The 16,869-nt window shown below is 44.7% G+C and overlaps 1 protein-coding gene across 2 annotated transcripts in view; it reads left to right on the plus strand.

The window, feature by feature from the left end:
* CCN4 (cellular communication network factor 4) overlaps positions 1 to 7,434 on the plus strand; it is a 35,873-nt gene extending 28,439 nt beyond the window's left edge. The window contains exons 2-6 of one of the 2 annotated variants that reach the window (XM_069780097.1): positions 252 to 508; positions 4,314 to 4,350; positions 4,478 to 4,571; positions 6,361 to 6,554; positions 7,059 to 7,434. In XM_069780097.1, the coding sequence (XP_069636198.1) occupies positions 252 to 508; positions 4,314 to 4,350; positions 4,478 to 4,571; positions 6,361 to 6,554; positions 7,059 to 7,358 (882 nt within the window). In that variant the 3' untranslated portion in view covers positions 7,359 to 7,434. Of the gene's footprint in view, positions 1 to 251; positions 532 to 4,313; positions 4,572 to 6,360; positions 6,555 to 7,058 lie in introns of both variants that reach the window. The other variant, XM_069780096.1, reaches the window with a different exon arrangement.
* Positions 7,435 to 16,869: the final 9,435 nt, after the last annotated feature.

Raw genomic sequence — 16,869 nt, forward strand, 5'->3', positions numbered from 1 at the left:
TCTGGAAAAGGCTGAGTCTATGGAGTTTGGATGCTAGTCCAAGCTGTAGAGCATTTTCCCTCAGCTAGTATCTGAAGGGGTTTATGAGAGAGCAGTGACTGCTCCCTTCCCATGGCTTTTTGACATTTATTCTTTGGTTTCCTTGCAGTCTCTCTAGACCTGAGGGGATTTTGATTGAGGACTAATCACCACAGGGTTCATGGCCCCCTTTACTCTGGAACGCTCTCCAAGCTGTGTTTCTTTGTTTGTAGGCCATTGCCCAGACCTCCACCACCATGACCCCCACCGTCCCTGCCGCGACAGAGGCCTACACGCGGACTCAGTACTGTAAGTGGCCATGCGAGTGTCCGAAGTCCCCACCTCGGTGCTCGGTAGGCGTCAGCCTGGTCACAGACGGCTGCGACTGCTGCAAGATGTGTGCCAAGCAGCGTGGAGAAAGTTGCACTGAGGCCGACACCTGTGATTTCCACAGGGGCTTGTACTGTGACTACAGTGGAGACAGACCTAGGTACGAAATAGGAGTATGTGCACGTAAGTGATGTACATATATTTTTGACTTAGATAACATTGGCAGCTCCCCTCAGTCTAAGCAATGGTTGAGATTTCTCTCATGAGATACCAGGCTGTGCGCTCATCAGCTCCTCCATCCATCATTCATTTCCTTATAGCGGTCTTCATTCTCAGGGCAGTTGGCTGGCTGAGAAATGACATCTGAATTCTTGCTCTTTGAGTTGGCTGCAGCCAAGAGCAAGGAGCAACAAGCATTTGAAGTTCTTCAGATTTGCAAGTAGATGATTCTGTATTCCCCGTAACAGGAGGAGGTGCTGTAGTGGGGGGTGGGGATGAAGGAAGGGTAGGTGTGCACCTGGCATTAGAGACAGGCAATATGGGCGTCTACATGAAAACTGTGACATTAAGGAGATGTTTTTGGCTTATTCCCAACAACGGATCCCTAGGAAGGATAGCATGTGGTATCCTGTCAAGAGGGTCAGGGATGAGTCATCTCCTAGCAATGTTTCTCAGTGACAAATTGAGGTCTGAGCCTTAATCTTACAATGGTTTCAGTCACGTTGGCTGCCATGAAGCAGAAGGATTTCTTCCTGCCTGTCATAACAAACTCTTGGTGGGATAATTCATGGGACTGGAATGTTTTTATTCAAGAAGGAGAGGAAAAAGAAATGATGTAGTGTTATGTGTGTCAAGGATATATTCACTTGTTCTGAGATCGTAGCTCAGCCCAGAGAGGGGGAAAGAAATGTATCACCACATCAGAACAAGGGTGAATCTGATCTGCTCATAAATGATTGAAAATTGTTACTCTGGGAATGGTTAAAAGAAAAAGGATCATGGGTACAGCCACACAGATAGCTGATCAGAAAGGATGCTGACTGTTTAGCATGTTATAGCATATTGTTTATGGCTTCAGATTCATAAACAGGAAGAAGACATTTAGAGGGAGGATCTTCTAGGCTGGAATATAACCATGAATGAGGTACTAACAGAAAAAGTAAAGGTGGAAGGAAACCTGGAGGAGAGCCGATTGTGAAATGAATAGATAGAATAACTGATCTACAGGAAGGACAAAAGATTGCAAACAGTGGGCTTCAGTAAACTTAGAAAATCAGCAGAAGTTTCACAGGGGGCAAGTCTGATGAGTAAAGAGGTTCAGGGTAGCTGGCAGTTCCTCACAGAAATGATACTGGGGGTTGCTGTTCCTCAGCAGGACGGCAAGTGTAGTAAGAAATAAAATTGGCTTTGCATTAGATCAGCCACAAAAACCAAGCATGCAAAAAGTGCAGTCTAACCAGATTTTTGTAGGATATGGGCAAAATAACTGTAGCAAAAGGAGCTGTAAGCTTAAACAGTGATTTTCAAGATTAGAAAAGATCCAAGGTTAGGAAAAGAGGATATGAGATCATTCAAGTGTATTGTCTGGAGTGTGTGTGGAGCATTCATGGGAGGTCTTTAAGAACAGGTTAGACAAACATCTGTCAAGAATGAGATCGTTACAGCTGGCCATGAATTTGGAGAGGAAAACAGGCTGGATGTTGTCTCAAAGCTATCTCAGCCTTCCTAGGCTTCTCTAAAGATATTCACATTGCTTCGTTTATTTATTTAAATGCTTACTTTCTTAGTTGGATATTTCTGGGGTTTTGTCGTCCTCCCGTACATCACAGGCAATCAGTATACCTGTGGTCACAGCACAGTGATGTAGGAAGATTGATCCCCAGCTTCCCCAGTGAGGTCTGGAATGATTCCCAATCTGCATTTTCACATCCCTACTGCCATGACAATATATTCCCTAGTATGTGACACTTATGGTTATATGGTGAGGGGCATTGTGGTGTGCACAGCTGAGGGGCATGAGTAGTAGGTCTTTGCATGGTTGGGAAGTGAAGTGGCTTGTCTCTGGCTACCGTAGAAAGTTGTGGTCTTCCCCTTGCTTTCATCGTCCAGGTAGATGCACATGATGGGTTCTGCTGACATGTTCTTTCTCATGCAGTGGGTCATATATAGGCCACATCACTGCACTCTGAGTGCACAAACTGCTGCCCTGACCGCAGGGTGAGCGAAGGCAAGAGCGGGACTCCTGTGCTGGGTGTTGGGGACTAATGGCTGTGAGGAATTCGCTTTGCAGCTGGATGCCAAAAGCTAGGTCTAGAGAATCCAGTGCATGCAGGACTACAGAAACAATAAAATTTGTGGAAAATAAAGATCTTGAAAGAGCTAGGAACTGGTGTTGGGAAAGGGAATGGACTGAAACTGTGGGAAATTCAGGCTGTATCTGGACTGGCGTGCTGAGGTGTGTCCCAGGATCTGGTCACCTGGACATCAGCCTGCTGGGAGGCACTACAGGTCTCCTTTTGTTGTTGGCTTTTCTCTGCACTGAAGCAGAGGCAGCAGGGTGCTGAGCATGTGCCCAGGTGGGGACACCAGTATTGTGCACGTGGGGCCAGGAACAGGGATGTGCTCCCAAACCGCCTAATTTAGATGGAGACTCAGCAAGGTTCTGCATGAAGGCATTCAAGATCCTCTTTGTCTGTGTTTGGGGATGTTCTCATGATCAACCTCTTGATATATGAGACCTGCAGGAGGCTGAGTTAACACAGTCCAGGAGGGATATGCAGGTAGCAAAACACCAGGAAATACAGCATTTTCTTGAACTGTCATAATCTGGGGTGTGCACACTCAGAAGTTTAACTGACTTCTCAACTCTGGCTCCATCACTGAGTGATGTCTCTTCAGTACAAAGGCTGAAGCATGATCAGAATCGGAGCTGAGCATGAACTGGAGATCTGGATCTGTGCTTCAAATTCCAACAACCCTCATCTTGGTGCAGAAGAAAGGATTTGCATTTGATGTTTTCATTCAGCCCATTCTAAAAATAGGAAGCCTTTGCAGAATTTTAATCCAGCATTTCAATTTGCGTTGGCCTCAAAGCAGCCACATTGCAGCTCCATTTCCGACCAGACTTAAAACTTAAGCAACCTGATCGGTGTGTACACACTGCCTCCATGTGACCAAACAAGAAACTGAAGTTTGAATTTTCTATTAGAAGATTTCTGCAAATTGGTTCCAAATAGCTGTCCATAACTTTGAAAGAAAAAAGTTGCTTCTTTTTGAATCAATGGGATTCCTGTTCATGGGCAATCAAAAAGCTTGATATTTTTTTTGTGATTTTATTTAAAAATATACATCAAATACTGATTTCCATGGCTCTATAATATGTTACTTCATTTTCCAAGAAAGCTATTCTGTGATAAACTGCGTGGGATCTAATTGCCTAAATATAGGAATCCAGTGCCATTTTAGGTGCTCCTTTGCTACCTTGGCTGTCCACCCCCTTCTGCTTCAGACGGGTACAGGTGTTGTGAAGAGCTGTGTCATATTTGCAGCTCCATGTAGTCCTCTCACATGTCCCTGAAAACCTCAAATTTCACTCAATATCCGTTTTAATTACTTTGATTGCTCCTACTGCGAATAACTTGTACCAGCATGCCATGAAATGATTTTTTAAGTGAGCATTTGTGGTGTGGATAAAACTTGTTTTATTTTCTAAGTTCTTTTTTCCATGAAGCATTAAAAGATTCTTTTTTTTGCTGTGATTCAGAATGACAACAGTTTCCTAGACGGTGTGACCACATTTGGCTCAGCACCATGCTGAACACGTCGCCACGCAGCACTGCCCTGTCTCCGCGTTGGCTCCGTTAGCCCAGGGAGCAGCTTGGTAAAGAACTGCATCAGCGCTGTTTGTTGCCAGCATTATTTTAACGGTGCTCTGTGTGTCTTTCTCTCTTTTTCTTTCCTTTCAGAGATTGTCGGTGTAGGATGTGTCCTCAATGGAGTCAGGTATAACAATGGGGACACATTTCAGCCCAACTGCAAATACAACTGCACGTGCATTAACGGGGCTGTGGGCTGTATTCCCATGTGCACAAATTCACGTCCTCCCCTTGTCTGGTGCCCAAACCCGAAGCTGATTAAGATGGCAGGGAAGTGCTGCGAGCAGTGGATTTGTGATGACTCCAAGAAAATCAGGAAGACGTCTCCACGCCACATCTCTTCTGCAGGTATGGTGGGAGCGAGGTGGACCTCTCCTTTGTCATCAGGCAATTGAAGTCAGAGTCTACAACCAAAGTATCAGCTTGTACTGCCAGACATCTGGTCTTTGTGTGAACAAAGCACAGAGACTCTTATACAGCACATAGTGAAGGACAGATCATGCAAACTCCAGTGGTGTGCTCGAACTCCTTAGCAGCAATATGAGATTCATCAAACATGCTCGTGTGACAAAGCCCCCTCTGAAGCACACATCTGCTGGCACTTTGAAGATGTAACAAGTCCTTATTACTTCACCTTTTATGTTTCAGTCTGGGCCCTCTGGAAAACAGAAGAGTCTCAGTTTAATTTGGGACTGAGGCTTTCTGTCTGGGTTATATTGCTTTAGTAGTATGATTTTAAAGTTCCTGTATCTTAGTAGTCCCAAATTTACATAACACCTTGAAAACAGTTGTTGTGGAAGTTTCACTGCCATTTGGGCTAAATTGTCTTTGTGTTAGTACAGTTTTTCAGCAATTCTGGACTGATGACATTATTGAACTACCTATTTTATGTATCACATAAGGTATCTTCTTTCCTCATGCTCACATTCATAGTAAGGATCATACAGCCCACTGCACAGAGGTGGTCCCATTTGCCTCAAATATGGTCCCAAATGCTTAAGGTGGGCTCACATTGCCATATGTCTTAAATTTATCCTCATAACAGCCCATGACGCAATGTAGTGATGTTAGGCACATCAGCTCCATATTTTAGACTACCTCACAAAAACAGAGCTCAAGGAGACATAGAATGCTTGTTGTAAACCAGGATTTTGGCTCCTTGATGATAAGGGATTTTTTTCCCAATCCTTGGTCTGTATTTTTGTTGCACAAAACAAAGCCTCAGTCTCCATTTTGTGGGTTAAACCCACCCAAGTTTAGCCCTCACTTCTGTCCCCAATACCTTTGAACTGTGAGGTAGGTCCAAATTCAAAACATCTACTACTGAAATTGGCCTTATGTCTTCATGGCCTGTGTCCCAAAATGGGCACAACACAGCTTTCCTTGCCTGACTTTCTCTTATAAGTAGAAGTCTTATAGAAGTGAGACTAGCATTTATTAAATTTAATTTAATAATTAGTATAATAATGAATACAATAGTGAGCAAGCTCAATGCAGCAGAGTTTCTATCGGTTTTGCCTGTGGGCTGCACTGTGAGTTGCAGACCAGTGGGGACTTTGGCTGAGGCTGTGAAGGAACCTGAACTGGGGTTGTCGGCTACTTTCAAAACAGAGCCCCCCCTTTCTTCAAGTGGCTGCCGAGCTCCCTGAGAGCTATTCAGGCTGCTCTTCCTCCCAGTGAAAGGCTGTGGCTGCTTCCCAAGCCCCTCAGCCATTCAGCAAAGACTGCCGACCACTTTCTGCTACAGGGAATCAATTGAATGGGCTCAAGAAATAAACCTTCATGGTGAGACCAGATCTCATCCCTTTTCTGCGCTGGCTGGCGCAGGCTTCTGTAATTAAGTGTTTGTATTGTGGGAGCACCTGGGGGTCCCAAACAAGGACCCCCTTGTGCGAGGCTGCAAAGGGGAATAAAGAAATGAGCCCTGGCCCCGAGTGCTCGCAACACTGGAGGGTCTGACACAAGTAGGTCAGCGGCAAAGGGGGTGGGATGAGGAGGTTCACAGGAATGCTGAGCCACTTCGCTGTGATTTAATTATTTGGGTTAGTGGCCTGAATGTGTAATGAGCTCGGAAGGGGGTGTTTAATATGGAAAGCTGCCCCAGCTGAATAATGTGGAGTTAATCTGGTCTCTGCAGCATACGAGGGAGAGGATGAACCCTGGCAGAAGAACTGCGTCGTTCACACCTCACCCTGGAGTCCCTGCTCAAAGACCTGCGGGCTAGGCATCTCCACCAGGATTTCCAACGACAACGACCAGTGCCGGCTCCTGAAGGAAAGCCGCCTGTGCAACATGCGGCCCTGCGAGGTGGATATAACAAAGCACATTAAGGTGGGGACTGTTTCTTCGCACACCTCTTGAGCTTTGCCTGGACACGGGGTCAGCCTTAGTTTGGCAGCATGCAGGCCTCTGAGGGCTGCACTTCTGCATGGACTTACTGTGCTGCAGAGAGGTAAAAACATGTCCTCCATGTGCTTCCACATGCCGGTATGAAAACCTTCCCCTGAGAGCTTTAGTTCCAGCCAAAAGGTCCTTGCAATGAAAGGCAAGTCAAGTCCGCCGTGCTTGCTGCTAGTTCAGACAGTCCTGTGACTCAGCTAGTGGAAAAGCGATGGTGCACTGCTGGTCATGGCTGTGAACTGTATTTTGCAAGTATCCTACTTGCAGCTTTTGGGTTCATATGTCTAAAAGTGTAAATCTGTCACACGCTCTAGATCAGGGCTGTAAAAGGCTTCCTAACAACGGCTTCAAAATATTGAGAAGGTGGTTTGTATGTCCTACCTGTGTCAGCAATGAACATTAACCTGTCTCTTTTTCTGTTCTTCTCTGATTTAGCCTGGGAAGAAGTGCTTGGCTGTCTACAGGGCCAATGAACCAATGAACTACACCATCTCAGGATGTGTGAGCAAAAGTCCATATCGACCCAAATACTGTGGCGTCTGCACAGACAACAGGTGCTGCACACCCTACAAGTCCAAGACTATTGAAGTGAGGTTTCAGTGCCCAGATGGAACTGAGTTTTCCTGGAAAATCATGTGGATCAATGCTTGCTTTTGCAACCTGAACTGCAAGAACCCCAATGACATCTTTGCCGACTTGGCTCATTACCACGATTACTCTGAAATCGCTAATTAAATTGGCTGAATGCTAGAATTGACCCATTGCTCTGATTTTACAGAGGTTTTAAAATAAAAGGAGAATCTTCATCCACTGCCAATGTACAATTTGTTTCTTCCTGAGTTAGGATGTTAAATGTCCTTGTTTTGCCACACTCTTTTTGGAGAGGCCTTGAACAAGCAGGATTTTCAACTCTAATAGACCTCCATCCATTAACGGCAGCCAGAAATTCCTCTATGCACAGATTCCAGGACTTAAATGACAGTCCTGTTGGCATTGTCATTTATTAGGACAACTGTTTAATTGCCCAAATGAAAAAACCAGCACACTAGTATGACAGCTAAAGTATGGCTGTCAGTAGCTTAGACATGAGATTCAGACATCTTTACTGTCATTTCTTAATTAATGTGGTCTAAGCTGGAAAATTAGCATTGGCATATATGTTTTATTTTCAACATTTGACTTCAGTCTTTGATGCTGCTGACCCTCAGGACTAGACTCTAGTCTCTGTCACACTAAGATTGGTCCCAGAACTCCCCCTCTGTCATTCCCCATCAGATCCTACCCCATGGTGAAATTCATGGGAAAAGCCTAAGGAGAAGAAGGTTTCTCCCGAAATCTCTGTGCAACAAGTCCATCTCTAACTGCACTAGGCTGGGTCAAAGAACTTCTGTGTCCTGCTCTCCTTGGACTCACCTTGATCTCTTGGAGTATCTTGTGCCAGGGACATTTTCACAGTTTCTTTACCTGCTCTGATCTTGAACAGCCTGAATGCTCTGAATCCAAAATGGTCACCCCAGAGCTCATATTTTCAGGATAGATCCCCTTACCTGTGGATTATGTATTGCTCCTAGGCAAGCTCTGCAGACCTGAAGGGTGAAATAGAGAGAGTCAGATAAGAGATGAAGGACAATACCTCATGTGCCCTTTTATTCACAGAGAAATGGTGTGGTCTGTGCCTGGGGACCACCACCTCCTCCTCCCTGTGGTGTTGCCAGCAAACACGTCCTGCTTCCCACTGCCACCTTGCCAGCGACACATACCTTCGTTTTGCTCCTTTTTAGAGGAAAGGAGACACATGCTAAATGAGAAAATGGGTGTTAGGCTTCCCATCAGCTCTGTGGATGAGTGGATGCAAAAGGAGAGCACAACCCTTGGCGTAGCTTCTGGTGCATTAGTTGCAACTGGGCTGCCACTTAGAGTAAACATCAATGTAAACATTTTCTGCAGAAGTGTTTTCACATGCAAATGTCAGCTAAGAGAAGAAAAAAACTGTCATTACCTTTCCAGGCAATAAATTTATCATCACTAAAGGATGATGGAGCCAGTTTTTTCTCCAATAAATTGTTAGAACAGCACCCATGCACCATGGCACGTTTGCTGTTGCTTCACTTGGGAGAGTAGAAGGGTGTTTCTGCATGAGGAACTGTAGTTCTGCTTTCAAAATCCTGGTGGCACAGCAGAACTGCTGAGTGGGACATGGTTTGGAGTTTGGACCAGTACAGGGCTGAACTTTGGATAATGCAACTGTTTTAACTCAGTCACTTATTTTGCTTTAGTTTCAGTTGGCAAGTTGTCTGTCTTCATCTTGAAAACCCAGAGGAAGCTAGATTAGTTCCTGGGAGACATAAAACTTTCGGGCTTTGATAAATTAAAGCTTCTTTTGAGCAGGCTGAAAATAATGCAATCCCTATGTAAAAACATCTAGGAAAAATGCTGTATATCTTCAAAAGCTGTTAACTTCAATAGCATCTTTGTTTGGATACAAGGATTTGGCCCATAAATTTTTCATAGAGCTAGGTCATTCCTTAACTCAAGGCTTTTACTATTTCTTTTTTGAAGCTTCCAGGAAATTGCCAGTGGCAGAAAAGAAGGGTGGTCCCTGTCTGCATGTTCCAGTGCAGGTGCAAAGCGCCTCTCCTATCTGTTCCTCTGGTGATAAGGAACATGAGGAGACCAGCACTTTGCAAGATCTAGCCTCATGACTGCCTTTCGCCTGGATGATGTGACAAGAGAGGTCACATCTGACCTATTCACCTCCACCCAAATAAGAGCTCAGCACTTGCAAGACTGAGCATCTTACATTTTAAACTCCACCACTTGGTAAAAAAAGGTCCATGGGAACATATGAAAAAGAGGCCTTGGCCAAGAAGTTGACAAAGTTTTCCAAAAGGCAAAATGGTTTGTATTGAGGTGCTTGGTAGGGAAGCCATACTAGGACCTCTTTCTCAATCAGATCCCTTAAATGTGACTTAGAATCCTGTGTTCTTACCCATCTTAAAATACCATATATGTTTGTGTGTGTATATATATACACACACACACATATATGTAAATGCATATATACAAATGTGTACACGCATATATGTATGTCTAGACATATATAAAACATTATATGCGTGCATTTATATAATGTATATAGTATTATATATAAAACCATCTATGAACATGTCCATGAATATATATATGTATATTTACATATACATATTCCTATGGTACAGTCCATGGTGCATAAAATGGAGTGCATATATAATGTGTGCTTATATGTATAATCAGCCTTTCTCTGTCTTACATGTACACATAAGGAAATAAGCAAACAGGATCAGAAGACATACCCAAAACTGTGGCATTTAATAGGCTTGCTTTGCTTCGCAATTAGCTAATGCTGTAACCACCGTAATCAAACGCTGCAGTGGCAGAAACACACAGCTTTCATTGCGAGATAAAAGAAGCTATTGTAAGCTAATGCATAACCAGCAGCTCCAGTGTGTGTCAGTTTTTAGTGAAGTGAATGCCTGGAAACCACAGATCTTGCCCAACGCACCCAAGATGTTTCTGTTTCTAGCCTGGTTTCCTAAGGGAACAAGGCATATGCAACCGTACTGGCCATTTGTTTGTCAGGAAGTCCTTTTGTGGGGAATGTCAAACAAAGTAGGCAGAAGAGTAAAGATCTCAGAAGCATTGAGATTCCTGAAATAAAAAATGAAATAAAATAGCAGGCTGGGAAGAGGCCCACCACGTTGCCCCTACCAAGCCCATACACATCTGCCAAGCAGCCAACACGTCCAGCACGTCTGCAGCATGGCCCAACCACAACAGCAGCATTAAGGGATTTTGAACAGATACGCCGGTTGGAAACAAGCAGCCATGGAAGAGGGAGAGCTGAAGGCATCACGGATGGGGAACAGTGGTTATTACACTGCTGTAAAGGAGTTTTGTGGGGACATTAGACACAAATCTATAGGAAACCAAGCCTCATTAGCTCTACCACTTGTGCAACTGCTCCTCTGTCCTGTGACGCTGAAAGGGGAAGAGCAACACTTGCAGCCAGTGAACTTGGCTTGCAGTTTGTGGTGCACTAGAGATCCTTTGTTTTAACGGATGTTTACAAGAAGATTAGCCCTAGGACTAAGGCAATAGACTAGCCTTTAGATTCAATTCCCTCGCTTCATGTGCCCTTGGGCAAATCATGTATCTTTGCAAAATTACTTTTGTGGTTACTGTTTAAATACATCGAGGAACTGGATCCTCAAAGGCTTTCATGGATCCAGCCCTTTGCTTCACTTTTCTTCCGTTCTTCAGAGCCAGAACAACAAGGCCTTACTGTTCATTGCCTCTGTTGAGAGTGAAAGCTCCTCCTGCAGGAACTGATGCTCACTGTACGTTTGTACAGTGCCTCATACAATGGGCCCAGGTCTCTGCTGGGACCTGAAAGTGGAACCATCATCCAAAAAGCAACAATAATAGCATTGAGGACGTACCAGGATCCAAGCTGGTGTTAGACCCCTCTGGTGCAGCGGTCCAGGGAAAGGCTTGACAAAGGATGGGAGTGACAATTTTGCAATCCAGGGTAAGCCAAGACAGTTTGACACACGTCCTGCTCATGACAATCATCCTGTTGGCCTTGTAGGCTGAGAAAAGAACGGAGGATGGGATTTTGAGGGTCAGTTCATGCTGATACGAATGGCAAGACTCCAGCTAGCTCCAGTGACCATAGCCATTGGCCTTCTGTAGGGGCTTTACCAGACTCAGGATGGTGGCTCAAGGTGCCATGTGTGGGAGCCCCAGAAAGCAGGTTATCCACTCACTGAAGAAGCAAGCGTGTAACTTATAATGATGCCTTTTCATGGAGCATTGACTAGAATTTAAAACACCATTTCGGTGTGCGTGCAACTGGTAACAGGGTGTAGTGCAGTTGCTTTATTTTTGATGTGCTCACTGGGATTGTGCTGTGTATATGTAATACTCCAGGAAGACCACAATATTCAGAAACACTGTGTCATCTTGTAAATTAAACCCTGAGATTTTTTCCTCCCATTTCTTTGAAGGAATTTTAAGACAAGCAGTTTATTAAATTGATGGAGACAGAGTTCTCTCATTAACTACAGGCACATATCCATACACATACCTTTTCAAACTGTGACTTTCCAATTTAAATAGTTCTACAGAGTTATTTCTGTAAGCTTCATATGCTGAAATACATGAAAAATTAATGGGAAAAACAGATTGGTTTGGCAGTGTCAGATTGAGTTACTCCAGCTATGTAACATGTATTACTTGTTCATACAGCATCATGGTGAGGTTTTATAGGTGGCATGCTGCTGCTGCAGTTTAAAGATATTGAATAACCTCATAAGTGGTAAATGATTAATGGATCTATGACTGACACCTCATTTAGAAGATTAGGCAAACAAAAGAAGGTGAAATATGTTTGCCATTGACATTTCTTTTCCTTTTCCAATCTCCTCTCCTGGCCAATGTCCAAGTGTGCGTTTGCAATTTGTGGCAAAGCCCTGAACTGCAGGACACATAAAAATAAAAATAAATAACCAGTAATATGGTAAAAAGGGATGCTCTGAGAGCATTTCCTTCAGTTTTGTCAGCTTGGGGAAGCCGGGTGTTCCCTGACTCATATGTCCTTGTTTGCTGGTCTGTTTCTGGTGCTACATTTGTGTTTGTTTGTTTGTTTGTTTTCTGGGCACTCTTACTGGACTTGGGATAGCTTGTCTAGAGTCTTTGAGCAAAGTGGAGTGTGTTACTTAACCTGCACAAGCATGTCTTCTTTATCTGCTCTCTTGAAGTTGCAGGAGTAACCTGTTTGCAGCAGCCATACAGACAGAAATAGTTCAAACAAGGTTATTAAAGACATGGGGAAAAGCATTTAAATTAAAGAATCATTTTTCTATATCCCTGCATTTACGTATCCTCAGAGCTAACCCCAGTAAGGATTCTACCGTTTAATTCTAGAAAAAAATTACTTGTAGAGTTTTCCCACAAATCAAGTTTGCCTTCCAGCCTGAAGTAGCTTACCTGTCTCAGTAAGAATTTAAACACTTTGAGTGGCCTCCTGTCCTGAACAGCGATGGGTCTGTGTTGGGCTTGCTTATGGCTACTGGGACATTAGTCAAGAAAGCACCCTTTCCCCAGCCTTGTCCTTCAGTGTGCTTTTTTTTTTTTTGCTGGGAAGGGAAGTCCTCTGCATTTTTAAGCGCTTTCCAGCCAACTGTGCCTCTGGCGACAGCTTTCAGCAAAGGCAGCACATTTCCCTGCTGCCTCTACAGGCACCAGAAGTCCCGTCTGGCCTCTGTGTCTTCTGCTTGCACATGTGGGAGCTGCCAAGCACACCATCTTGCATGAAGGGCTTCCTGGCTGCTTTCTCAGCCACTGCATTTGGACCAGTCTGGGAAACCCATCATCTCCTAAGTACTTTGCACATTCCAGATGACGTGCTGACCCTGTGCTAGGCTCTACTTCTGTAAGATGAATGAGTGGTAGGGAGGGAATCGCACCAGGGTCAAATTTAACATTGGCAGCTGGTGGTAAAGAATTAAGATTTTTTTTTTTTAATTTGGTCACTGGTTATCATTAAAACCAAATGAAAACACACTGCAATCAGTCAATAAATGACACTTTCCCAGCTGGAGAGATTCAAGTGTAGGCCTGAGGTAAGGCAAGGGGGTCTGCCTGCATGCACCTCACCGGGGAGCGAGGGGCCGGGTGGCACCTTTGCTTGGGGCAGGCTCGCCAAGCTCGACAAGCAGGTTGGCCGTGCGCCATGCTGAAGCCAGGTCTTGCCACATGGGGCGAAACCACAGCTCAGCAGCCCCATCGTCCCTGCCCATCTTGCTGCGTGCAGGGTCCTGAGCCTCGCGGGGACCCGTGCACACGTATGCACGTACACATGCACACACGCACGGAGCTAGGGGCTTAAAGTCCGGGCTGGTGGGAGCTCTTGCTCTTCTCCGAGTGCCGTCGCTCGTGCAGGCTTTGCCTGGAGCTGCCCTAGCCCTCCCTGAGTGTGACCGCCCAGCAAACAGCCCTTCCCTCCCCCAGCCCCCTTCGCGCACTGACCTTGACCTGAATACCATAATCCACTTCAGCCATAAGCAATTGCAGAGAGTGGCGGGTCACCCAAGGATATTTTTCCAGCTCTGCTGCAGGTCACAGCTCACCGTAGTGGTGCTGCTTGGGAAGGAAGAGCTGCCTGCTACCCCTTTTCCCTTTTCCCAACCCTTGGGATCTTCCAGAGATGCCCAGTGATGTCTGCATCCAGTGTCTGATGTACATCCCACAGCCACCGGTGCCAAAAATATGCAGGGTGTATGGGGTGGAGGGCTGCCTTTTTAGTTACATCCAAATAACAACTCTCCTTCAGTCCCCAGGAGGTGCTGGGTGAGCAAACGATCCCCATGCTGAGTTGCAGGGAACAGGCATTGAACTGTTTGGCAGTTGGAATCAGAAGCCTTCCCCCCCCCCCAACACTGGTCAGCAGCTGTGTTGTTTATAAAATGAATGGAGCCGTTAATGAAGCAACAGATAGAAACAGTGAGAGGCTGTGTTTGTCTGTTACAAAGGGCTGAGGGGGAAGGGTTGATCTCTTAAAATACCCTGACATCCTTTCTCTCAGTTATTTAAACATTAAGCGTAGCAGTGATCAGCTAGCAACGTAAAGCCTATATTTGGCTCAGTGGAAGCACTAAATCCACACATCAAAACAGCTGTTCCTATATACAGACCAGGAGAGACTTTCAATTCCAGTGGATGTGAAATAGTGCAAAATAGTGGGGGGGGGAAGCAGACAGCATGTGGGAAGGGGGAGGACCAAGTTGCAAGCAGCACTTGTGAGACACTGCTTAATGCGTTGTGTTGGTTGAAACAACAGACCACGTTACCGGCACATCGAGGACTGGAACAGATACTCTGCCCAAGATGCAAAAACAGAGACGAAGAGGATTCTAGCACTGGAGAGAAAAAATAAGCAGCTTTGCTATAAACTGTTTTCTCTCCAGCTCAGTCCATCGCTTGCAACACACGACATTAATCAGAAACCCCCAAAACACATCTAGGTTAAAGTTTCCAGCTGTTTAGTCTCTGGAGACTTCTAAAGAGGAAAGCAGCATCCTTCAGCACAAAAGTCCTGCTGCGATGACATGGTATTGACACACCCTCTCCCACTCCTCCTCTGCAAGGACAGGGAGGGGGAAAGCCATCTTGAAGTTTAGCCAATTCTTATACAGTAGATGTTGAGGCCCAGGCAGAGGTGGAAAGAACTCAGATTTCAGCAATGACATCCTTTCTACCAGTGGTTTTGAAGAACACCACTACAGCAAAGATTTGGTATTGAGATAACATTAATGCAAGCAGGAAGCTGCTTGGTCCCCAGGAGTCCTTTCTCTCCTCTTCCACCCTTTATAACCACAAAAGCACTGTGAGCTGTGAACCCTTTATTTTCTGGAAACCTGCCGCTACCCAATCTGAATTTCCTCTACGCCACAGGAGCTCCTTGCTCTGTGGTGGCCATTCATACCTTGAGAAAAAGGAGAAGCCCCAGCTCATCTTTTCTGGTTTAATGACACTACAGTATCCAGGCTAATTCTGCCAGGAATAACGCAGAACTCAGCATTTGCAAGCTCTAGGAAGGGGGTTTATAAAAATTCCTATTAAATCTGCGAGCCACTTGTATCTCTTCAGTTACAGCACAACTTGAAGATACCAGGAGATCAGTACAGCAGGGAAAGAGGAGTCATAACTCCTCAGAAAAGGTAAGACAGCACTCCTCGGTAGTGTCCTCCAGCTTTTCTGTACAGGTACATGCCGTTCCTTGCCAAATGAACACTTTTTGTTGCAAAGCTGACATTTATAGTGATCCTAGCAACTCCTCGCTGCTCAGAAGTACTCGCAGATCCCTTTGTGCTGCAAGAAGGCTTGGATGCATTCCTCCCCGTTAAACAAAAATAAACTGCCTAGACTTGACAGGCACACCATGGTGTCCTTGTGGAAGGAATGATTAGCCATTCCCAGAAAAACTCAGCGAAGAACATAACTTTGCCCTTCTTTTGTAAGATGAGTTGGCACAGGTTCTTCCCATTTTCACTGGCACAGGCTGTGGTTAACCAAATCAAGCCCTTTGCTGGTATCAGTCCAATCATGACTGCTGAATCATCACATCTAGCAGAGCCTTGGCTCAGACATGCCAAATATTTGCTTTTGCCTGTTCCTATCACAGGATTTTGAGATACAGGAAGAAGGAGCAGTCCAAAATAGTACCAGCAAAGCCTTAAACCCACCTGTCCCTGAAAACGCCAGTATGTTAAATAAATCCCTAGGTAAGAGCACCACATCCTCACTAACATCCCAATGCAGAAAGCACAGCAGAGCCATTTTGGTGACTGTTATCTTCTAACCACCCCCACTGAACAGCATCAGTGCTCCCAGCCCCTCATAACACACAGAAGGGCTCCCCCAAACCCCCAGAGGGATGCTTCCCCTTGAAGGGCAGATACTGCTCAAGTTACAAAAAGCCCCAATCTTTTAACAGGAAACCACTGAGATCAAGAGAAGCTTAAGGTGAAAAAGGGCATTTCTGCTTTAAGGATGGAAGAAAAATAGTGTTTTAATTCTTTCCTGCACCTTTAGATTCTTCTCCCTCTTGTATTTGGGGAGTCCTTTTAAAACTTATTTGTGAAGGGTTAATTTTTTCTCTGCTTTTCTGAAGTTAGATGTTCAGAAGAGGTCCAAAAAGAACAGCTTTTAGAAACTCAAAGTGGCATCTGCAATTTCAGTCAAGAGGCCCAAATATCTCCAGAGATTGATGAGGAACATGCCACATCAATGGATTTACAGATCAGATTGAGAACAGAAAAGATGCAATGACCATGGCACCAACTCCAGCGGTGAAGTCAGTGTACAGACCACAGATCTATGCAATAGACAGTACTACATCTAGGGAGACAAAGAAAACTTCAAAGAGCAAATAAATAGTACTCCATAGTGAGGCTCAATTTTTTTATATATTTGTCAGAGCAAAATTATCCTTTAGTACTTTGAATAGTCAGTAACAATACTGAAGTGTGTTGTGTTTTCTTAGTATAAATAGTAGGCTGGAGTGGAAAAAAAAAAGCTCTGAGCACAAAAGTAAGGAATGGCAGAGATACAAGCAGAAGAAAAAAAGTTTTCATTGATACAAAGGGGTGACAGGAATATACTCAGAAAGATTATTGTACTCCTGGTAAAACATTGACACCAGACA

The sequence above is a fragment of the Haliaeetus albicilla genome, chromosome 3 (genome assembly GCF_947461875.1).
Source record: "Haliaeetus albicilla chromosome 3, bHalAlb1.1, whole genome shotgun sequence".
Classification (NCBI taxonomy): Eukaryota; Metazoa; Chordata; class Aves; order Accipitriformes; family Accipitridae; genus Haliaeetus; species Haliaeetus albicilla.